General features: G+C 38.6%; 1 protein-coding gene across 18 annotated transcripts in view; it reads right to left on the reverse strand.

Moving 5' to 3' along the window:
• Positions 1-25,074, reverse strand: part of pde7a (phosphodiesterase 7A) — a 46,399-nt gene that overhangs the window by 13,557 nt on the left and 7,768 nt on the right. For 5 of the 18 annotated variants that reach the window (XM_065258306.2, XM_065258305.2, XM_065258302.2 and 2 more), the window contains exon 1: positions 20,574-21,655. The exons of 3 other annotated variants lie outside the window; for them this stretch is intronic. In XM_065258306.2, the coding sequence (XP_065114378.1) occupies positions 20,574-20,711 (138 nt within the window). In that variant the 5' untranslated portion in view covers positions 20,712-21,655. Of the gene's footprint in view, positions 1-8,065; positions 8,998-14,474; positions 14,541-20,573; positions 21,657-25,074 lie in introns of those variants that run through there. 10 more of the 18 variants (XM_065258303.1, XM_065258297.1, XM_065258296.1 and 7 more) reach the window with 8 other exon arrangements.

A 25,074-nucleotide genomic window follows, 5' to 3' on the forward strand; every position in this document is an offset into this window, starting at 1 on the left:
TAATACCATAGAAATGTTCATAATTCTCACAAAAAACATATACAAGCATAGAAAGAAGATAAAAACAAACAAAACTCAAGCTCTCTGAAGATACACAGTCAATAAGAATGATAATAAATAATTATGCATGTATGTATAGGCCTATATATATTTTTATTTAAGGTAGAAAAGTGATTTAATCAGGAGCAGTGAGAGATTTTTTTCTCAATGCTGTTTGATTAACACGAGTGACAGACAGGAGCAAAATTAGGTAACTTCCCCTTTAAGACCAAAGTCCGGATCCAATACACTGTTACACATGCGCTTTCTCTTTTAGCTGTTTACTTTCTCTTAAGACCTTACTGGTCGTGTTTATGATGATGCTTGCAAAGACGGGAATTTTGACGCATATGTGTATTTAAGGCCAATAAAGCGGGAAAAATGCTCACGAGCTTAATAAGCAGAGGTCGCGACTTGTCCGCTCATGACACACAGAAAGAACGCACGCATACAGATCTGTTGTCTGTGTTTCAATGGCTTAAAATAACTTGTTTTAAAACTGCAGTGCTTAAATACGTGTACAAACGTTACGTTTTCGCGACCACACGCACAGGAGCGTGACGTGGGCACGTAACCTCGATAGAAACGATAGTCCAAAATCTCTACCGGTTGACAAATTTCTACCGGTTAATTTTGTCTACCGGTTTATCGCCCACCCCTAGCTTAGCATAATCCATTGAATCTGATTAGACCATTAGCATAGCACTCAAAAATAACCAGAGTTTCGATATTTTTCCTATTTAAAACTTCTGAAGTTACATCGTGTACTAAGACCGATGGAAAGGTTGTGATTTTCTAGGCCGATATGGCTAGGAACTATACTCCCATTTCGGCGTAATAATCAAGGACTTTGCTGCCGTACCATGGCTGCAGCAGCCGCAATGATATATCGCAGCACCTGAAAGTAGTCCCCTTGGTAACTTTCAATAGCAAGGGACTATTTTCGGGCACAGCGTAATATCATTGTGCCACCTGCAGCCACACTCTAAAAAAACAAACGGTGCTATATAGCACCAAAACAATTGCTTTGGATCGTAACGATAGAAGAACCATTTTAGTGCCATATAGCACCGGTGAAGAACCAGTGAAGCACCAGTGAAGCACCAGTGAAGCACCAGTGTAGAACCATATAGGGGCCATATAGCACCACATATGGTTCTACATAGCACTATATGGTTCTACACAGGTGCTTCACTGGTGCTTCACTGGTTCTTCACCGGTGCTATATGGCACTAAAAATGGTTCTTCTATCGTTACGATCCAAAGCAACTGTTTTGGTGCTATATAGCACCGTTTGTTTTTTAGAGTGCATGTTAGCAGCTAAGTCCTTGATTATTACATCGGAATAAAAGTATATTTGTTGTGTTTATATATTTGATTCTCTATTAAAACAATAATATACCCAATTACTGCAATTAATATAACAAAGGCAACATCTTGGGTGTTACTTTATCAAAAAAAGTCATCAAATTAGCTTGAAGAAACCGTATCGGGCATTGGTATCGGCCAATCATGAAGACAACAAATCGGTAATCTGTATCGGCTGCAAACATCCTGATCGGAGCATCTCTACTTCAAACTATGTTAATATAAGTGCGTAAAGGGATCTGTAATTTTAGTTTCAAACATAAAAGCCTCTACTGAGCACACACAAAAACACAACTACAATTTCCCAGCAGCGTGAGGAAACAGAAACAGGGAATCCTGCTTTACCAAATTAAAAGTGCATCATCTTTCCTGTATAATCTGCTCTCCTGTCCATTATGCATCCATATTGGGCAATTGTGAGATTAATAAACAGACACTGGCACCACAAACTCAAGATGTTCTGTAAATGTGATTGTTCTGTAAACGTGATTGGCCCATCCTGTGGCAGTGGGCGGTGCTTGCACTCGATCACCGCACTTGAAAGAGGCCTCTCTGTACCGAACACCAGTGATTGGCTTGGCCTTATTTTTTTGCATGTCACAAGCACCACCGGCACAAAGAACATTCTGAGCACTAAGAAACAGCATGGAGAGCTTGTTAAATGCTTTGCGAGAAGGAAGAAACAGTCAGAAATCAATACGTCAGACCCTCGGTGTACGTCCTTTGTCTCTGAAGTATTTGTGCACGTATAAAGTACACGTATAAAGATGCACGGACACGAACATCTATCGGATGACATGCATCCAAAAAGGATCCGTGCGTACACGCACAAAGACGACCACTTCAGCACGGCTTTTAGATGGCTGGTCAGGGCGTCCCCAGATGGCACACAATTCAGGCTCTGACGTCAATGGACTGAACCAATTTGCATACTTGATTTTCATCCATTAACAGCTCACCCTCGTCTCGAGCCCCTGTCCAATAAAAACCGGCGAACGCACACGACTGAGAGCTACGGATGATTTTAACACAATGCACAAGCGTAATCCTGTGCCAAGTGCGTTTGTGGAAAAATAGAGGGAATGGATGTAATAATTTGGTCAAGGTATTAATATTTCTGGAAGCCAGTCTGTAATTCGAAATGCAGACAGGAGTTAACTAATGGCGGTGCTTTGAGTTAAGTTAATAACCAGCAGAACAGATGCACTAAAACACTGTGTCGGTGTCTGTGTGTTGAGGAAAGCTATTTTGAAATGGTTGTTAGCCAAGCTACTCATAATTTAAAATTGTTAAATGTTAAAAGTTACAGTCGAGCTCCACTATGAAATTTATATGCTTACACAGACATAGTGTTAGGCGAGGAAAAGATCAAGGGTTCGAGCCCAGAGACATAAAAATGTCACTTTTAATCATCTGCCAAATGCATACATGTAAGCTACACGGGACACTAAATGTAGCAGTGCCATTATTTTAAAGCTATTTAAGAAAGGAATAAATAAAGATAAAATACAATACTTAATTTTCTTTTTACAATCAGACAATATAGAAATGTATATAGTATAAATATAAATATAATGAAGAGTTTGGTTACAAAATGCTTTAAACGCCATTTAAATTTTTACGCAAAATCCAATATCTGCCGTGTTATTCTGTCATCTTTTCTCCCTTTTTTCCCCAAAACGCGATAAACGCCAGTCCTCCTTCTCTGCTAAATGCAATAAATCCGCTCAACCAATCACAGCGCACAATTCCACGCATCGTAAAAAACAATGGCGGCACGTTGAATACACACGTAGTTTTCCTCATCTACTTTGTACTTCGTGATCAACAAACAAACAAAAACAAAATAATACTTTTGTTGGTCTGTCACGGGGAAGAAACACAGGCCATCAAAATCGAATAATTTACGCGAGAGGCACTCGAAAGATGGAAAAATGCCGGCTGTTGCTTGTTCTCTCGACAGCGTCAAGCTTCTGTCATGCTAACACATTGACCCCAGGTGATCTTATGAAAAACTTTCCATTATTTTACTCAAAGTCAAAGAAAATCGAGCAGGACCAAAACATTTTACAGTTGATCGCAGTCAAAAAGTTCAGCGATGAAGGATGACAGCAGCAATGACAGTGTTCTTAATATGACAGAGAACGTGTTTTGATTAATGCCATTAATGTTTATGTTTTTAATCAGTGTATACCACTAGTCAACTAAATGAATATAACATGACAAAGATGAATGCACATTTATACATTGATTTAATAGATTTATAGCATTTTGTGGATATAATATTTTTATTGTTATTATAATCTAAAGATGCTATGTGAATGTTTGTAACAGAAAATAGTGGTTTTCATCTTGTCACTTTCTTGGTATGGAAAACACATTTACCAAAATTAGTCAAAATGGATTTATTGCGTTTTGTAACCAAACTCTTCATATACTAAGTTTTGCTAAACGATCGGCAGCATTCAATTACATATTCTGTTACAAAAGCAGGACTTCTGCAAAAAGACTCATGAATCAAAAAACAATGAATCATGTATTTACATAAACCATCTGAACATCTGCCAAAATTAAATCTACCCAAAGGTACTTTTACAGTTTAGAAGATTACATAAGCACAATACAATGTGACAAAAACAGCAACGTAGCATTGTGTAATGATACACCACTACTTAGAAAAAGCAGTTTGCTCTTGGAAAGACCACAATGTTTTGAAAACAGCTGAGCTAATGTTATTACTACCGATAAATGTTGTTAAGTTAGCACTGCTACTTTTATTATGTTACATTTAACACTGGTTAGTAGTACATAGGCTACAAAAACGCTACATCTCGCAGTAACAGTCATGACATTTTGACATCTTCGATCCGCAACAACCACCATCCAGCTGGTGCAAAACCGACCCCTGAGTCATGCGCTATCGCAGCGGCAATATTTTAGTATCAACAAACTCAGTGTTTACACACATTACTTGGAGTTTTTGCATGCGAGTAATTTTTTACCAGGAGGCTGAGAGTGGCATGACAAACCACCCAGCCGTGCCCATATGGGCAGAGCGAGCGAGCGAGCGGCACCAGCGCAGCCAGACATGCCGTGTAGGAACGGAGGAGTTGAATTTCTTGGACAGGACAAGGGCGATGGTGCGCCAGCAAGGAATGACACATACTCCATGCTGTTTTTTTCTGACTTTGTTGGGTCAAAAAAGTAAGATTTTCCCTAAAGCACAGATAGTAAGATACTTCAGTGGGCAAACAACAAATAAATACCAAAAAAAGGACCAAATAGCAGATGGAAAAAGGCACAGTGAATCAATCATCTTTTTGCGAATGTTTTTTTATCCAAAATAAGCCAGCAAACAATTATTTTGGTAATGAAACATTAAAACAATTACTCGATAAGACGACTAGCGAAAATTATTTGCAGAAACATATGTAAGACAAAATACAAATCATGCCAAAAGAATTCTCACAATCACATCTTCATTTTATAAATAAATAAAATAAAAATGTTGGGTGTGATATCTTAGCATGGTGATAAATGCAAATATTTAAAGTGCAAATACTACATATAAATAATTAATTTGAATTAATATAAATGTAATGTATAATAAAAAACTAAGTTATTATTTAAAACATAAAAAATTTATAACAAACTATAAAATTTCAATAAAATGTGTACAAAACAAGTAGAAAAAAAATCTGATAAAAAACCTTCACTGATCTGTTTGTCTGTAATATATTTTGGAGTACAGAAGCACAAGAATGTGAACTATCTAACAGATAACCCTTTAACCCTTTACACAACCCCATATAATTGATCAAAATGTTTATGAGACAGAAAAACCATTGTGTCTGTCTAACACCGTAACTCCGTGTACCCTGAGGGCGAGTCGCCTAAACCCATCCAGCTAGTTTGCTTAACTATTCATCTTTTATGTCATGCATTGATCTTTCTTAAATACCTCATTGAGACATCATGCTCAATTTAAACTATTTAGATGATGAACATCTCGTGCCACGACTCAAAAATGTCCTGTCAACACCTGCTTGTGATGGACGTGATGTTTTTTGTTTGTCTACACGCAATTAAAAAAAATTACTGACAATTACCAAGAATCTAAATGACGTACGAGGACTTCTAATGATATACTAAAGCTATCACACAGCCTATTAAGGTGCCTTGAATGAATCCTGGGTAATCCTGTTTTCGAAGACGGTGTTACGTCAATATGCTTTTACTTCCTCAAACAACAATAAATGGCTTGCTGTCAGTTTCTATTGTTTTGTAATGTGAAACACCGTTTAACCTTTGACATCTGACATTTAAAGGGATAGTTAAGTAATTAACCCCCAAATTTTGATAATTATGTCATCATTTACTCACCCTTATGTTGTTACAAATAGAAAGGGAAAAACACTATGGAAGTCAATGGGGCTTCTGATGTGTGTTCATCAAAATAAAGAAATTTATACAGGTTTGTAATAACATGAGAGTGCGTAAATTAGGACAAAATTTTCACTTTTGGGTGAACTATTCCTTTAATTTCCTAAATTTACTACATTCTTAAATCCTAAAAATGAAATTGATCAAAATCAAGTCAAAAGACTGTTTAAGTCAAAGAAATGTACACTGTACTAACTGCAAAAACAGTCTGATTGGGCCACATGAGGTTAAGTGCCTTCCTCAAGGGAGCTATGGTAACACAATTCATTTGTAAACTCTCAAGTTCACAGCTGCCTATTCCTTGGAAGTGACCGTATAATCTCATGTTACCACGACTATGTAATAACCATCATGTATATCAAGTCTCTAAACTGCTAAAGAATAAATGTTTTAATTTGCCGCAGCTATCCCCAGGACCTCTTTGATGGTGGGGAAAGGCACAACTGCCAACTTTTATGAAGCTCTTGAAGAATTTTAGCAATGCTTTGAGGGCTCTATTTGTACAGGTTAGCCTAATGCGACATCACGAGTCTACAAGCCAATTATTGACACAACGTTTGGATGCGAAACAAGTAAAAGCTATGTGCGAAAAGGTACGGAGCCCAATCAATTTGGCATAAGACTTCACAGTAACACGCCAGAACCGCAGTGGATTCAGAAGCACACCGCCGTCTCCCATAGAGGTTCAACTAAGGCCGTGAAAAAAGGAAAAGCCATGACTGCTTCGAGGAAAAAAGTATTTTGCACAATAGTTCCTCTTTGTCTTTCGGATAGATTCTGGGAAAATAGTTCAATTGGCCTTTAATTTATTGAATGCAATCTCATCTGTTCATCCCACAACGATGCAGAGTAAATCAACACAGACTGACATAATAGGTGGATGTGCACAAATAAAACATATAAAATAAACACTTATGAAACCGCCGCCATAACTCCAAGTATACTTAGTTATATGGTGAGAAAAAACTTCACAGTGTATTTAAGCAAAGTAAAATAAACAGAACATAAATCACATTCATAGCTCAAAGCATAACCAAATTAGCAATCACCTTTAATAAACAATCATACAATGTGTTGCCAATGCATGAAAACTTCAATCATCTATTTCCTGTAGGTTAATAGTTAAAGCAAATTACTAGCAGTGCAAAAGTTGTGGGTTCGAATGCCAGGAAACGCATATATATATTGATAAATGTATGTCTTGTAATGCAAGTCATTTGCGGTTTGTGCAGAAACCTGAAAGTGCAGACACTGTGTAGGCCTATCTATTAAATGCAAACCACAAATAATTCATTTCTGACTTGACTTACTTATTTAAAGGGGATATTTCACAAACTTTTTTAAGATGTCAAATAAATCTTTGGTGTCCCCAGAGTACATTTGTGAAGTTTTAGCTCAAAATATAATATAGATAATTTATTATAACATGTTAAAATTGCCACGTTGTAGGTGTGAGCAAAAATTTGCCATTTTGGGTGTGTCCCTTAACATGCAAATGAGCTGATCTCTGCACTAAATTGCAGTGCTGTGGTTGGATAGTACAGATTAAGGGGCGGTATTATCCCCTTCTGACATCACCAGGGGAGCCAAATTTCAATGAGCTATTTTTTCACATGCTTGCAGAGAATGGTTTAGCACAACAAGTTACTGGGTTGATCTTTTTCACATTTTCTAGGTTGATAAAAGCACTGGGGACCCAATTATAGCATATAAAGATGGAAAAAGTCAGATTTTCATCATATGTCCCCTTTAAAGTATTATGATCAGAACAGACTCATGCAGGGCAGTAACCACAGCAGACATTAATCAGAAACTTTGGTATTTTTAATATACATTTCGGCCTTGTGTTCATGTAAACGAAAGAAACTCTGTAGAACTCAAATACAATGCAATACAAACACAAATAAAATAAAACTGAAAATGTATTTGTTTTTCCCAAGGTAACTAGTACAGCCATAGTACTTTAGTGGCTTTACTGGGTTCAGGGGTCTGTACTAAGTATCCTAACTGTGGTGCATAGATAACCGTACACTTAGCAACTTTCCAAGTTCAGTTATCTGTAAGTCCCAACATGTATCTGATCCTGATACACGTCAACACCAAGACAGTCTGTTAATGTGGTTAGTTTCCTCTCTAAAACAGACAGCTGTAATGGGTTACAGTCAACGTATTGCACAAAAAAGCCAAGCCAACTAGGAAATCCTCTGAAACCTACCTTAGAAAAAATCCATCTGACAAAAATTGCAATTACAGACCAAAACAGAGCTATTCCCATTGGACTGGAAAACTGTGGATCATGCTCACGGTCTCTGTTAACATTGAGGTGTTACCGTGTGTGTCAGAATGCGGTCGGTGTATGGATTTGCGTACGTGTGTGTCGGTGTGTATGCGTGTTTGGATGGCCGGAGATCAGCTCAAGGCCCAGACAGAATGCATGCTGAGCTTAGTGCAGCTGTCTTAAAAGAGCAACTCGTGTTAGACCTAAATGTCTCTCTCTCTTTTTCTCTCCTTTTATTACTCTTCTCTTTCTCCCTCTCTCTCTCTCACACACACACACACACACACACACACACTAAAACACAGCCGCCTAGCAACAGCCAACCAGACCAGCAGCACCATTGACGCACGTAGTGGGAGGGGCTGAAAGGAGGGGAGCATGTCGGAGTCTTATCAGCAGTACAAAGCAATGTGCTTTATTTTCTAAATAAAACACTGCCAACTTCTCATCCGCTTCGTAATCAATGATGTGCGCTTGCTTTCACGAAGCATATTTATTTCTCATTTGAGATATTGTGACTTCAAGGACTCACGTCTCACTGTTAGTGCAAGACTGTCTGGTCAGTGGACAAGTTTTGAATGACAGCTCAGGCCTGAGATACTTTGGGATGATCTAAGCTTTTGACAAGGCCAATCTTTAGTCTAACACTACAATACAACACATCAACACTAGAATAATACATTACCACTGATAATTCAACCATATGAGAACAAGAACTGAACCGATTTACATGACATTTACATTTACGCATTTGGCAGACACTTTTATTCAAAGCAAGGTTAATCTTTGTTGTCAGTACACTATGGGTATTCCTTGTGGATCGATCTCATGACAACTTTGCTAATAAGAATTTACTTAATGCAAAGTTCTGGTCTTACTGTGCATAATTCAGTTCAAATAGAAAACATTTGCATTACATCATTTTTATGACATCATCAGACTCTCTTATTTTCCCAAACCTCCTCTCCAACTACTTGTCATACAGAAAGTTCACTTTTTATAACTTCTGACAGTGTTTAATTTCATACTGAAATGTTTTACTTTACAGATGTAAAACAGGTTGTTGAACACTCCCAGTCATACTTACGATTTTAAAGATATCTTTAGAATAAAACATGGAAATCTATTGTTAAAGGAATAGTCCATAATCCAGATAATTTACCCACCACCATGTCATTCAAAATGTTGATGTCTTTCTTTGTTCAGTCGAGAAGAAATTATGTTTTTTGAGGAAAACATTGCAGGATTTTTCTCATTTTAATGGACTTTAATAGAGCCCAACACTTAACCGTTTTTTTCAACGGAGTTTCAAAGGACTATAAACAATCCCAAACGAGGCATAAGGGTCTTATCTAGCAAAACGATTGTCATTTTTGACAATAAAAATAACAAATATACACTTTTAACCCCACAACTTTTAGTCTAGGTCCGGTCCAGCGCGACCTCACGTAAATGCGTAGTGACGTAGGGAGGTCACGTGTTACATATATAAAACGCACATTTGCGGACCATTTTAAACAATAAACTGACACAAAGACATTAATTAGTATCATTCCACATACAACAACGTCGGAACGGTGCTCTTTCTTCACACTTGTAAACACTGGGGCAGAGTTTGGCATTCGTCCTCTGTGACCTCTTGACGTCATGACGTATTTTGTGAGGTCACGCTGGCGCTTTCAGGACCGGACCTAGACGAGAAGTTATGGTTTAAAAGTGTATTTTTTTTTTTATTGTCAAAAATGACAATCATTTCCCTAGATAAGACCTTTATGCCTCGTTTGGGATCGTTTAGAGTCCTTTGAAACTCAGTTGAAAAAAAACTGTTAAGTGTTGAGTATTAAGTGTTGGGCTCTATTAAAGTCCATTAAAATGAGAAAAATCCTGCAATGTTTTCCTCAAAAAACATAATTTCTTCTCGACTGAACAAAGAAAGACATCAACATTTTGGATGACATGGTGGTAAGTAAATTATCAGGATTTTTTTTTAAGAAAACTTTTAAGAAAATCTCTCAAATTATTCACTCTCATGTTGTCCCAAATGTGACTTCCTTTAATCAGGTGAACACAAACAATTCATTTCTTTTAAAATGTCATCATGTTATCATCTTATATGGGGCTTAACATGGTGAAGCTTCAGAAAGCTCATCGATCCATCAGTAAAGTAATCCAAATGACTCCAGTTGTTAAATATTTGCTTTCTGAAGTAAAACATTCAGAGCCTGTTTTTTTTAATCGATACACATCACATAATTATTCTACTAAGCTAACTCTGCTAAGTTGTCACATGTGCATTTTGTTATGTATAAGACCACTATTAATATGACATGGCAGAATTTTAACATGACGCTTTTTGTGTTTTTCCTTTAACTGAAAAGAGGAAGTCATATAACATCTAGGCTGGCATGAGGGTTAGTAAAGTATGAGTGAATTGTCTTTTCACGCATTGTTTATTTTCCCAATTCATTGAAAATCACGTCATAATACACCTTATTCAGCCTGCTGCCATGTTGAGTCCAACATTATAATATCGGTTTTGGGTATTTGCCTGTTGGCTTATTGACAATGTCGCATGTTGTAAGCATGTTTAATTTTCTTTAAAACATCAATACAGTGCACCTATACAATATTTTATGACAAGATCTAAGTTTCATCTCCAGTTCGCATAGAACATAAGAGAACGTCCCAAACATATTTTCTCTCTTATGTTTTATGACATGAACATTGACTTAATAATGTGTGATTGACTTGATAACAAGCTATTTACATGATAGTTCATTGTATAAAGTATTGTTAGAGGTCAAATTAATTATTAGATTCCAGACAATGTGCTTAACTCTTAACTCTTTCCCCGCCAGTTGCCAGCCAGTGCCGGCATTTTGTATGATTTTCACAAAAGTTTAATGCCTTCCAGAAAATGTTCTTAAAATATATAACCAAACAACAAATCAAATGAAAAATAAAAAAAGACGTTTCATCCTACATTTATTTGTTCTTTTTTATCACCTCTTAAATATGGATAGGTTTCTTTAAAAATAAGTTGAGCAAAAAGCTGAGATAATAGCGTTTTTGTGAAAGACTTCCGATTGAAATCCGATTCAGGGCGATGATCAAAACATACTCTGTGTTTGAACTGTGTGACGTAAACGGTTGCTTCAGGGTTGTATAAGTTGGGTAATCTGGTGAATAATAGCAGTATTAGAGATTGCCGGAAAAACGTGTCATTGGCAAGGAAGTGTTTTCTCTTATTCAAAGCAAGGTTTAATCTTTAACTAGTTAATGGCAGGGAAGTTAAAAAAAACTTACCACAGAAAAGATTGTAACTTATTCATGCCTAGGTTTAAAGCGCATGCTCTGGTCGTCCATCCCTCACAGCCTCGTTTTGGACTCAAAATGGCGGCAGGGTAAATAAGATCTATGGGTCAGGTTTGAAACTTAGGCCGTTTCTCAATGTCAAGGATACTTCCTTGGCAGGACTAGTCCTTACAAGTAACTTCCTTCAGAGGCTAGGCGAGGTTCCTCTTAAGCATTCAGAGAACACGTTAAATGGAACAGGCTAGCAAGTGCACATCATTGCGTCATTGAAAGGTGTGCTTTCGGTGCTCCGCGCATAGGATTGTGGGTGATTTCAGTGCGCGAAGAAAGATACACATATGCATCCTTTCCTGTATATGGGATATTTCTCGAACGAAGGACTCAGTCCTTGTCTAAGATTCCGAGGATCCTCGACATTCGAACAGTCCGTCGACGGATATCGATTACGTTAAATGCTCGAAATTCTGGCTTCCGAGGATCCTTCCTTGACATTGAGAAACGACTTTAGGTGGCAATTTTGTTGATCTTTCCGACCCTGTTTGCTATCAATTTTAAAAACTGCTCATATTCCAATACATGACAAACCTACATGACAAGCTCCCCCCTTTCAGACCAAAGCTTGCCCATCTTAGAGGTGACATCATCACATCTATCTGTGGAGAAGCATTTCCATAAATAGCAGAACTGCAAGTTGGACGAGCCAAACCCTGCAAACAACAGCCACAGAAAAAAAAGACTTTTTGCGTAAATTAAAAAGGCACTAATGGCCGATTTCAAAGAAGCAAGTCAAGCAGCTCTGTCGATAGTGTTCGTGTGGCACCTCGAATATCATTCCTTATATACAACTTTGATTAGGCCGTGGGAAAGCCCCACCATTGTATCCACCACCCAACATCCTCTAGGCTTTAAATGCCTCTCGCAGAATTACTGTTAGGCCAACTAAATGTGTGATAAATGGCATGGGAGTCACAGGCTGGGTTAAATGGCACATCTGACGACATACGCATTTGCGTCCGAGTGCCCGGCAATTGAGAGAGGAACCTTTGCAGCTGCAGATTCCAGAGTCAAACACAGGAAGTGTCATAATGGAGAGGGTGACGTGGTCCTCATGAGGTTCCAGTTCCTGACCTCGTGCTTTTAGACCCCAAAACAAACAAAAAACAGACGACAAAAAACCCTGAGTTGGGAATAATTCTTAGCTCAATTTGTACGGAGGATTAAAGTGTAATACGGCCTGTTGGGACTAAAAAACTATTGAGAGAATGAGTGATCGGTCTGGTACTAATCCAAGGCCTGCCACGCAAAGAGCGACTTATGTCTGATTACAGAAGCTGTAGTAAGGCATGAGGCAGGATCAGTCAAACAAACATAACATTTTATTTATTGTGTATAGTTTAACTAATTAATCAAAATTAATTAATCAAAATTAATAGCTGACTCTGGCCTCTATGCATTTTAATCTTTGATAGCTGAACATATGTAAAAACCAATGTAACATTGTGTAATGTAATGTAATGTGTAATGTAACATCATAACTGTGAAAATTCCCAATTATTTTTTGCTTACATGCATCCCTATACACATAAATCACAGGTTTTACCATATATTTATTCAACCTGACTCCTGTTGAATTAAAGCATAAAGATTTATGCCATTTTAAGGTAATCTCTGGTGTGCTGCAGGATCACCACGTTCCTTCTTTCAAGCACATACCCCTTAGTTTTTCCTCAAAGCGATAACGCTCTCCGTTATCATTAAGCTCCAACTTATTTCTTCCTTGTGTCTAATTGCAGGCATGCAAAAATAAGGTAGTGTGTGTATGAGCTAACAAAAGAGGAAGCTAAACAGATTCCCATTAAATCTTATATGACGCTGTGCTTCTAAACTTGCTTAGATTAAAGCAACAGGCCACCACAAGGCCTCATAAATTCAATGCGTCCCCATGAGTTATAGCACTGTGCCGCGAGATGCTGAATAACTGTACTGCACATTCCTGTAAGTGCCAAGCCATAAACGCTGTTTTTACAGCACAGGTTATAGAGTCGAGCAGGTCGGTGCATACACAAACTCATTCAGTGAACACCTGCCCATTGCTCGCCTGGGATAACGGCTGAGCAGCAAATTCATAGAGGCATCTTACTGCGGAAACGGTTGGCAAAAAGCAGTAAACAAAGTTTCCCTTTCTCTGAACTCTTTTGGTTAAATTTCTCAACGTGTTGCGCAACAGGACTCTGTGTTCTTAACGGCAGATCCTGCAAGACGGCGGTGCAATTTGCTGATGGCCGTTTTTGTGGTGCAACGAGGATTAACGTCAGAGGAAGTGAATATGGTGACATTCAGCACCCGCCAACAATCCGATCAACGAACCAAACAGCTCTGCAAAAGAGATGATTTGTGCAGAAACAAATATCCATCCAGGCTACGAAATATCGTATTGGCCAGCATGTTATGGCAATGAAATGAGGACAGCAAAGAGAGCAAGAAAAATCTACGACTGTAAACAAGGGTGGAGGATTTATTTGCGTCAAATCGTATTACGCGAGATCCGCCATTCTGATAATTTCTATTCAAATTCTGCCTTTGAAAATCACTGACCTGAACGTCAAAAAGAAGAGCAAACAAATTCAGGCCTAAGCACTCTGCAATGCCTAAAACGAAAGCAAATTTAAGCCTTAAACACACACACACACACACACACACACACACAGTGAATGTTAATAGCGACTATGCATGTGAACAAGTCTTGGCGTTGCAAGGGTTACTCACACATTTACAAACACCAGCAGCAAGTTGTGAAATACTGAAAACTGAGCATCACCCTCCGCATTCTTACCACATCCTGAAACTACGTCAGTCTAACAACACGGCACAAAAAACCTTATCGCATGAGTGAGATAAACAAACTCCTTAAAAACTCCCCCTTGCACCGTCTGCACCACCAAACAAGACTGATATGACCTCTGACGAACGCAAGCCAATGCAAGCATGCATGTCTTCCTTCTAGCAACACCAACAATATTATGCGATCTACCTGTGGCCGTGTACGAACAGCGCTGCTGCTCTGCCTAAATGGCAAAAACATGCAGTCACGCTGCTGATAACTCACTGACGCAGTCAAGTTATACAGCACGTGAATACGTGTGTGGTTCACACACACACACACACACACACACACACACATCACAGGCATAACACGTCCCACTAGGCATGGCAGGAAAATTCACAAGTCTTGCACAGCTGCCTTTACGTGTAAGAAAATCAGGCTGGTGTGTTTGTGAGATGCTAAAAGACACATGTTGCAACTACGCATTTGGCAGGCACTTGTTTGTCAGTGCATTTGAAGTACAAAATTCATCAGCGAGTGCATGCACAGAATAAGCAGGTGACAAACAATCGTATTATTACAGAAACCTGTTTTCATACATGCAAATCAATACAACGTCTATGCAGAGTTTACACTGGATTTGAAAAATTTTCATGATTGTTGGAGGCAATGACGCATAGGCCTATAACACATCGTTCAAGTAAATATGTCTTTGCCTATACTGTTGTATCCCTTCTCATGTCGGCACAACTTGTTAATGTAACATGAGCTTATAATTTCAATTTTGAGAGCAGACTTTTACGCATTACTTACGCTTAGCTCAGTTTGTGACGTTTAAGAGTCCTTCACATTATAATGTTAACTATAACAATAGCGATAACTATATTAGCGTCCACATCACCGGGTGTTAATGATAACTTTACGCTAATTCGCTCACGTGTATGGCACTGCGCAAATCACTTGCATTTAAATGGCGTTAACTAATATTGCATATTTCTTGTAATAAAAACGTTTGCAATCGTTTATATGTCACTGAATGTGTAAATATGCTGTTAATGTTGCATTTACACAGCGGATAACCAGCAGATGTTCTCAATTTGCTGCGTTTCGCGTAACTCTAATGCTACGTTTACACCAACCGCAGTAGAGGCGTGAAGCGCGAGTGATTTTAATGTTAAGTCAATGTGAAGACGCGTTGACACGCGTCTGGAGGTACCGCGGTGTGGAAGAGGCGTCTAGCTCGCACGAAAGGCGCAAATTGAGCGTTGTGCACGGTACGCGCGAATGGTGCTTTTTGTGCATTTTGCGGTTCACGCGAATTTGCTGCTGACTCCCGAGTTAAAAAATTTGAACTTTGGCAGAATTTCGCGTCGTGTTAACCAATCAGGAGCCTGCTTGCTGCTGTGGGGGCAGCCCCGCCCAGAGTCACTCATTCAACCAACGCTTGATATTGTCGGTAAGCAGTCACCCGGAGCTATATGACACAAGTTCTTATTTCTATAGAGACAGGAATAAAAAGGACCTCGCTTGGAAGAGTGTCAGTGAGGACTTTGGGCAACCTGGTAGGTTGTAATACACATTTCACTTTTGAGTAACGTGACGTTTATCGACCCGCGCCGTTTATTGTCCCCCTATAGTAGTAATACAAACTGGTAACTCTTGATAAATGCACAATCAACATCAGTCATCTTGCAAACAGACAACCACATAGCACTTGCCCCTCCCACAAGAGGCGGAGTTTGCCTCTGACGCGCGTCAAATGCTTGCTTTTTCCACGCGTCTACTCCGCTCTACACGTGCGAATGCAGTCAAAATGTTCAAGCGGCAAACTAGGCGCGATAGACGCCTGAAACGCGGTTGGTGTGAACTCAGCTTAAACAGTGAATCTAGTAGTTTGTGTAATCTAATATCTTACATTTTGGCGTAGTCAATGTGGTAGGAAAAAGGATTATGTAGGACTATGTTAGAGCTTTCTCTGAATTTTTAGCGCAATTGATGAAATAAGATTGCGCAACTTTCACACGCTTACAAAATGAAACTGCGAAGATCAGCTGCTTTAGTTTTATCAATGAAAGGCTAAAAATCGCGCTGTACACCATGTGTTCGTGCCAGAAGTCAGAAATATGTTAAACATTGTGTTGAGTACATCAGATTAGATAAATGGGTGGAAAGAAGGCGGTGTCCTGTGGCTGTTTGAAAACATTAGACCGTGTGTGCGTTTACACTACAAAAGCAATCCGATCGAAAGTGTTTTCGACGACCTCTGAATGTGGTTGAAAGTGGTCGAAAGTGGACGAGCTCAAAACGTTTTGAACACAGTTTACACCTGGCATTAACGTTGTCCACTTGTACTCCGATCGACGAAACGCATGTTAATGTCAAGTGTAAACAGCCTCATAGCGATCCCAACGATATCGTTCATTGTTTCTTTATCATTATAGTTGTGGTGTGAACTCTGCTATTCTCTTTAATATAAAACGATTAAAAAAATTATAGTTATCTTTATAATGTGAACAGCCCTTTATCTTTTACACAAGAAGACATGGGCACAGAAAAAACTGCGATTAAAACGGTTAGCATTCAAATGCAACGCAAAATCAGGGTAATGGGAAATGCCCATTTTTATTGTTTTGCATTTACAAGACCTTACATGTTTATTAGTTCATTAACCATAATCGGTGCAAGACTGTGCATGTAAACGCTACTTGCATTCCTCAATTTAAACCCACAAGCCATGATTTACCAAAGGCATTACATTCATCTTTCCATGTCAAATGCCCACAATAAAAAAAAATCATCCACGTTTACTAAAAAAACATCTCAAAAAGTAATAGGAATTAAAATCATCAAGAAATTTAATTATGGCATAATAAGGTAAAAAAATGTCTGGTTCTCAAATTTCATGACTAGCTGGGTTGAAACGGTAAATTTCGGAGCCTTTTTGTATATCATGATGTCAGTAACTTCTAGTATGTTTCAGCCTTAATAACACATAACATCTTAAAAAAAGACACACACACAAACATTGCCGCAAAAGTGTTCTTGCATGTAGTAGTGTGATCTTTTCACTTCTGCTTGACGGTGATAACACGAAGCAGCCTCATTTTTGAGAAGACGTTTATTCATTCTCAAAAAGCATGTAAAAAAGGAGGGGGACAACTAAACTTAGCGGAAGAGTGAAAAGAATGATGATATAGACAGAATGAGCGAGAGACCCTGGCCATCTGTGATGTTGGCGGTTGGCCAAACCACTGCCCCAAGAGCCCAGGCACATGCTTAACACACCCCCCCCCCCCACCCACACACACACACACAATTTTAGCCTGCCTCGCCTCGGACAAACACAACAGTGAGGGGCAACTAACTATACACGCACGAGCACTGCAACCGTCGCTTAAGTTTATGGCTGTGTGTGGGAACAAGAAAAATTCTGTGTTTACAAAAAGCTAATTGGCCTTCCTCTATGAGCCAGTGAAGTGTGTGTATAACCTAAATGTTACTGCCCTAACTTTGAGGCATCATGTGTGACATACAATTTTCTTAACTTTAAAACTTTGCTGTGTATTGTAACTTATTTTTGCTGCATAACTGAAGACTTCAATTTGCAAAAACATTTTTTAGGAGAAAGGTGCTAGTACTGGGGACAAAAAATGGCTTATTCACACTAAGGACAATAACTGTAGAAGTAAAAAAAAGCTCTAAATTTTAAAGAATAGCAACGTACACAACTACAATTTCCAGTAAAAAAATTCCAGTTTATAAACCTTGACAGACAACGGAAACTGTTTGTCTGAAAATAGTTTAAAAAAAATATGCTTTTTCCGTTGAACAAGTCAAAAAGACACATTTTACCGAACAAAAAACTTTTTGATGACACGATTAAATAGCAACCAGCATAGAATAAAAAGTGGGCATGCTTTACAAATGCAGCAAATGTCAACTGCGTGGATTTTTAAGTGTCCAAAAAAATGCTTTGATATTTTCGACCAAATTTTTTCAATGGTCGAACATTCGGTGCATCCTATAGCCAATTATAATCCATTTAAAGTGGATTTAAAATGTGAAACTGCAGTGCACAGGCATAACCTTAACAAAACATGACGTTATTGTCTGTTGATGTGGGCGCTTATATAGCTATCATTCTTGGTGTGGCTTTGGATTGGGCAACCACCCAGAACACCCTAGCAACCTCCTAATAAACCGCTAGCAACCATCTAGAACCCCTAGAAACTGAATGTTAAAAACCACTCGGGAAACCTTCGCGACTGCAAAGTAATAGCCTATCAGGAAATTAACATTTGAATGGGTTAGCACCATTTACATTTTCTTCACAGAACACAAGGATTCACACGTTTTCTCAATGCATCATTTACAAATCTTGCCATTTTATATCCATTGATCTTAAAATGTGATTTTTTTATCATTAATCAATGATTTCGGAATAGATCTAAATACTAAAAAGCTAATGAGTTGATATTGAAAAATGTATATAAAATCACTACAACCTAATCAATCGAATCGATTCGTTGTCTACCCAAAATTTCAAATTTGCCAGTACTCCCATTTGATGATGGCGAAACACCACACTGCAACCTGTGTGTAATATTACAATATGTCATAAAATGTAACATTCATGACTAAAGAATAAGTCCAAAAAAAAGCTCTCTTATATAAAATCTGATCTCCTCTTTTCATGACAGTATCTGCTAGGTGGCTTATGGCATAGTGCTTCTTCCTACAAACTGTTTAAATGTGACTTGTGACGAATAAGTAGTCTGAATTCCCAAATATGTTTTGCATCCTTACAGAGGGAGCACAATGGCCTGGATGTGCGAGGACCAACGGCCGCGCCGAGTTTATCCCACATTCCACCCACGGATGAAATTCCAGCAAAAACGAGGGAGAGCTTTGGTAGATTTCATGGCAAGCTCACTGGGAGGCATTTAGTCACTCATTGTGCTTTGTGTGAAAGTGGTTTGTAGCTGTTCTTTTTTGCAGTACAACGTACACATAAAAGACAAATGGATTTTTTTGCAAAGCTTGCCAAAGCAAAGCCAGGCAAACAAGTCTCAATCATCCATTCCGCGTCAAATTTCCAAAGGACCCTAAAATTGTATTAAAAGTGACACAAATATTGCATAAAGTTGCATGCAAACGCCATATCTTCACAACAACGGCCAATGTTTTTTTTGTATCACATTTCAAAACACTATCCATTCGCTAATTTTACTAGAAAAGCAGTAGATGCGGACATTTGCATATGTTTGCATAGCATCTCTGATAGCATCTGAGACTCAAACAACCAGAGGGGCTGAGGCAATACACTGGACAGAAGGGTTATCTAATCTTACTCCCAATACAAGCAGTTGCTTGGTGACATGACCCTTATTATTGACTGACTGCATTTTAAATCTAGGCCCCAAAGCCCTGCAGCCAGGGCCTCTTTCATGCATGCATGTTATCTTTCACTATGTAAGACTAATGAAATTATCATTGTACAGTGAGTAACAATCCTTTTGACCTGAAGATACACAATCTCTCTTAATAAAGATAAAACACAGGCACACAATAGGGACACCAAGGATTACGGTTTATCCTAAAACAAAGCATACCTTAATGCTTTACACTAAACCGATGAAAGCAGTGAATTTAATTATGTTCAAAGCACATGCAATGCATAATTACATTGTGTGCAGAACAATGCAATTTGCTAGGAAATAGGGTTGAAAGGGGGAGAAATATATGATGTTTTTAATATGGGGATCGTGAAGCATTGCGTTAGATCAATGGTTCGATACCGGGGTGTATAGGTTGAATGCACTGTAGTCGCTTTGGATAAGGTTTGGAAATGCAAGGTTTGGAAAATGTCTGAGTAACAAGTTGTACGAGGGCTGTCCAAGTGTATACCCAGCAAATTCAAAAAAGTTACGTGTGAGAGTGACATACTTTCCGTCAGCATGTGTCCCAAAGGGAAAACAAAACACATTTTGTGTTGCCAACACCGCAGTATGACAGCGACAACAGATAATTAGTGGAAAACAACGCGGTGTCGTCAAGCCTGACACTTGGGAACTTCTGCGTAAAATAAATCAACACCCTAAATGAGCAAAAGAAGAAAAAACTCGCGTTATTTCTCACAATCTCGCGAGGCTGCCTACCTAGACTGCATTTTTGAATTATACACGATTCAGATGTATTGTTGAGGTAAATGTTCGCGTGTAACGTTTAGGGGGCAGTTCAAAAAATGCTTCCTAAATAGGCAGCTCACTAGATTGAGAGACATAGCGAAAATGTTTTTTTTCTTACCTGTGACAGCTGTCTCGGATCGGGGGCTCCGAATAAAGAGGAACTGGAGCTGAAACTGATGGCTCCCCTCCGACTGAGAACATGTTTGGGAACCGGCCTGTCTAGAGGCAAAACCGGTAACTGATAACATAATTCCATTGAATAATATCAACGCTATGGATCCGGATCAAAAACAATTCAAACCTCCCGAAAAGAAGTAAAACGATCAAAGAAAGCAACACAAGTCGGAGAGGAGAACTTGCAGGCAACTTGTTTGCAACTCTCAACAAAAAAACACGGGAATCCCCTCTCCTCTAAATTGCAAATAAAAAATATCAGTTTAAATGCTCAACAGGAGAAGTGCTTCATTTTGTTCGGATCGATCTGGTTCTCGCGCACGCCGCCGTCGTCATTATTGATATGGTCCATATTTCTCCACGCGCGTGTCTCGTGCTCCATTTCGCTCGGTTTTTATTCATCAGGCTCGTTTTTTCTTCCCTTCTTCTCCCGTTTCCCATGCAAGGATCACGGCCTGCGAAACGACGAGGCCTCTCCGTCTATCTTTTTAGTATCTTTGGAAAACAAATGCTTCCTCATTTTTTAAACTCCGTCCAGTCGTGAATCATCACCATCGTGCAAATGGCTCCGCAGTCTCGTCTCCCAAATTAAAACAAAAGGCATGACCACTTTAGTACCCGATGCTTGGAGCAGAAAAGAGCGAGATCCTGCGAATTAATAGAGAGATGTACAGGAAGTTGCCTTCAACGACGAATTTCATTCAAGCTCCGCGGTGCACGAGCATTTATTCTCTCTCTCCTTTTCTCAATGCAGTCTCTTTTCTCTCAATGCAGACACACAGATAGCACCCGTAATTCAGCACACACTCAATGCAGCACTGTACATTAACCAGAAGAAAGTGGCCTGGGTGAAATAAAAACACGCCCCGCGACCACTACGTACGTGTGTGGGCACATGTTGTTCGGTCAATGTCACAAAAACGCAAATAAAGGGACATAAATTACGTTGATTACACACGAGAGTCTCTGTTCGTCCTGAACATTGCAAGCTGTTTTCGAACATGCACCACCTGCGAAAGAGATGGGGTTGTACGGAAAGCCTTCACATAACGTCCTCGTCTTTCTTAGCCAATAGGCGTGCGGCGACTTATGTAAAAAGGATTCTTATTGGACTAAAACACGCAGAGCGTTTGAGACGACACATCCTATTGGCTATCCGATGACGGCGATCCCTAGGCTGATTTATGCACTCGTTCACTGACTGTACGGACCTCAACGAGGGTATTCCACTACAACGGGGTTTGCCCTGCAGCCTGTCTACATCATTGCCAGTGATTACCTTTCCTGTATGAGTCATCCAGTTATTCGTGAAAAATGAGCTATAGTTCACTTTCTTCAATAAGAAAACCCAAGAGCATGCATGGGGTTTTTAAAAAAGTTGTTCCTCTTATATTTGCATGTAAATAGAGGCAGACATGTCAATTCAAAAAGTACCATCTGTAGTTTTAAGTGAACTAAATGTTCACGTGTAATGTTATCATTATTATATTACAAACAAACTCCATCATCAGCCTACAGTATTATCTTTAAAGTGTATTTTTCCCTAGAATGAAACTTATGATAGAGAACTTTTAAACAATAAGAGTATTACCAGGGAACTGCATGAAAATAGTAGGATTACAATAGACGTATAGGAGTATCACATTGTGTACTCCCCACATCACTTGCATCCACTTGCATTCCTAATCCACGTCCATCATTACAAAATGGTCGGAAACTAAAGTGCTTTACCTGTGCACACCAGAACTTGCACCAGAAATAGTTTTTCCTCATTAAAAAAACTTTGATCTATAAAAAAAGCTATTACACTGTAAAAAATGTTTACATGTTTAGGTATATTCAACATGGACTTACAAGTCATTTTAACTTTTTTTTATCTTGACTAGTGATGAGTTGCTGTAACTTATAAAATAAAGTTGGATTAAATTAATTTATTTGAACTTTATTTTATAAGTTACAGCTTACAGCTTATCAGTAGTGAAGATTAAAAAATAAGAGCTGAAATGACTTGTAAATCCAAGTTGATTATACTTTAAAATTTAAGTGCCAATTTCTTATTTTACATTATATCTACTGTCCATATTCATTTTATCCATGGCTGCATTAATACACCACATTCTTTAAAAATTAAGGTGCTACATAAATCCATAAAACAACAATTTTTGGCATTGTGGTTTCATGAAGAACCTCAAGAAGCTTTCTGTAAAATAAATTAGTGAAAGGTTATTCAGGCTTAATAAGGTAAGAAATAAATAGTTATTTTAGGAGTCTTTGACTGAATGGTTCTATGGCATCGGTGTGAACAACTTTTTGCAGCACGTTTATTTTTAAGGGCATTATATCACGCGATATGCAAGCATTACAAATATTTAAAATTGTGACAAAACCACAGGTTGGTCACAAGGACCAGGTTGACTTAATGTCTACACTCTCAAAAATAAAAGTGCTTAAAGGGTTCTTCACAGCGATTAAACCATTTTTGGTTCCCTGAAGATTGATTCAGTCAAAGGTTCTTATAACAACTATATATTTCTTAACAATTCATAGCCTAAAGCAGTGTTTTTTTTTTTCGCCGTGCACCATGTATTGGGGCCCCCATTTGTGCCCTTCGTGGCCCCTCAAAGAAAATGTATAACTAAGATAAAACATTGCCAAACGTTTAAAGGTGGGATGCATGATTTTTTAAAAACACTTTAGAAAAAGGAAGTTGGCTTGAGTACCAAAACCCACTTGTAGCCAATCAGCAGTACTTACCAACATCGTTGCCTGGGTTGCGTATGTGTGGGGCGGGTCTATCAAAAAAAGGTCCAGATTCTATTGGGGTAGGGGCGTGTTTGTTTAGGTGATTTCAAATGGCAACATTGGCTTTCAAAGATCATGCACCCCGCCTTTAATTACACAGAATTTGTAATAAATGTATGTATTTAATAAAATGTGATAAAACTGGGGACCCCAGTTTGAGAACCACTGGCATAAAGAACCTTTTGTCACCACAAAGAGAAAGTTTCTTTGGATGTTGAAAGTTCTTTATGGAACCATTTGGCCAAAAATAGCTCTTCTATGCACCGTGAAGCATCTTTATTTACACAAGAGTGTATGCATCATTTTTCTTTACTGATCTTGTCATTCATACACAAATCAGTTTTTGTTCCCGTCCATTCCTGGTGGCTCAGCGTGCTGCTCATTTGGGAGTCTCACATTTCCTGACTGAGGGGCAATCATTTCATTAATGGTTTGTTTCTAAGGCTTAGTTTGCCACAAATGCCATTCCCCAGGCAGACGTGCTTTGCAGGAACAGCCTCCTGGGGAGTCAATGATTAGGGGTTGCAAGCAGCACACCTGCTAATTCCCCTCGAGACACTGTGTATCCACTTGCAATCCGACCTGTGTTACGCACCAGTCATCAGGAAACAAGGGAGCGCCGGCATAATTGATAGTGCTGGCTGGCGTCATTTCCGCAGCACTGTACAGTCTGTGGTGACTTCCCTGTTGTTTTGACTGCTGCTTCAATTACATGTTGTTTTGGGGGGTTTTGTGTTTTGGTGTGTTTTTTAGGACATGGAGAATTTTTGTCTTTTTTATGCTGAATTTATAAATTTTTAGATGTGTATATAAGAATGTGAAACCACAGTTTGATTAATTTTCCTGCACTTTAATGACACTTTGCAAATGTTAAATAAAACATGTGTTTTGGATTATAAAATACATTTAGTTTTTCCCTTAAAGGGACAGTTTGTCAGTCAATGAATTTTGCTGTTATTTTACTCTCATGCCACATCAATAAAAGAAGATGTGGTTAAAACTGTGGTTCTTGGGGATTCATTAGACCTCAGTATAGTGTCTGGAGCCGCAAGAATAAATTTTGTGTGCATGCATTTGCTCTTTTGACTGAAACCTGAGGACTTGTATTGTACGAATCACCAAAGACTATGGTATGGTTTTAGCTAAAAACCTGTCACTTACATTAAAAATGGTATAAGGGGGAGTAAATTACCATCAGATTTCATTATTCTGTCAACTTTACTTTTTTAACCTGTGCCAGGTTGAAAGATCCTCAGATGCCATCTTGTGGTAATACAAGGTAAGTGCTACAATGTTTAGTAAGTCACTAATCATGAAATTAAAGGGACTGTTAGTAGGATTTGAAGTGTTTTATTAGTCAAAATCAATGTCTTTATTCATAAATAAATTCATAATTGACCTCTGCCAATGATTGGACTTTTCTTTGTAAGCTTAGAATTTCTTCTCTTTACTTACATTGAACGGGTAAGTCCAAGGAGGCTTTCATGTCGTTCCGCTGTATTGATAAACTATAATAGCAGAGAGGGACAAAAAGCCCTAGACTACCAATGCGTTTCCACAACGCGTTTTCATTCAGAACACGTGAACCAGCTGAAACGGATATCAGTGAGTTCATAACGGCTACCGTAGTTGCAACACGCATT

Source organism: Paramisgurnus dabryanus, chromosome 22 (assembly GCF_030506205.2).
Source record: "Paramisgurnus dabryanus chromosome 22, PD_genome_1.1, whole genome shotgun sequence".
Classification (NCBI taxonomy): domain Eukaryota; kingdom Metazoa; phylum Chordata; class Actinopteri; order Cypriniformes; family Cobitidae; genus Paramisgurnus; species Paramisgurnus dabryanus.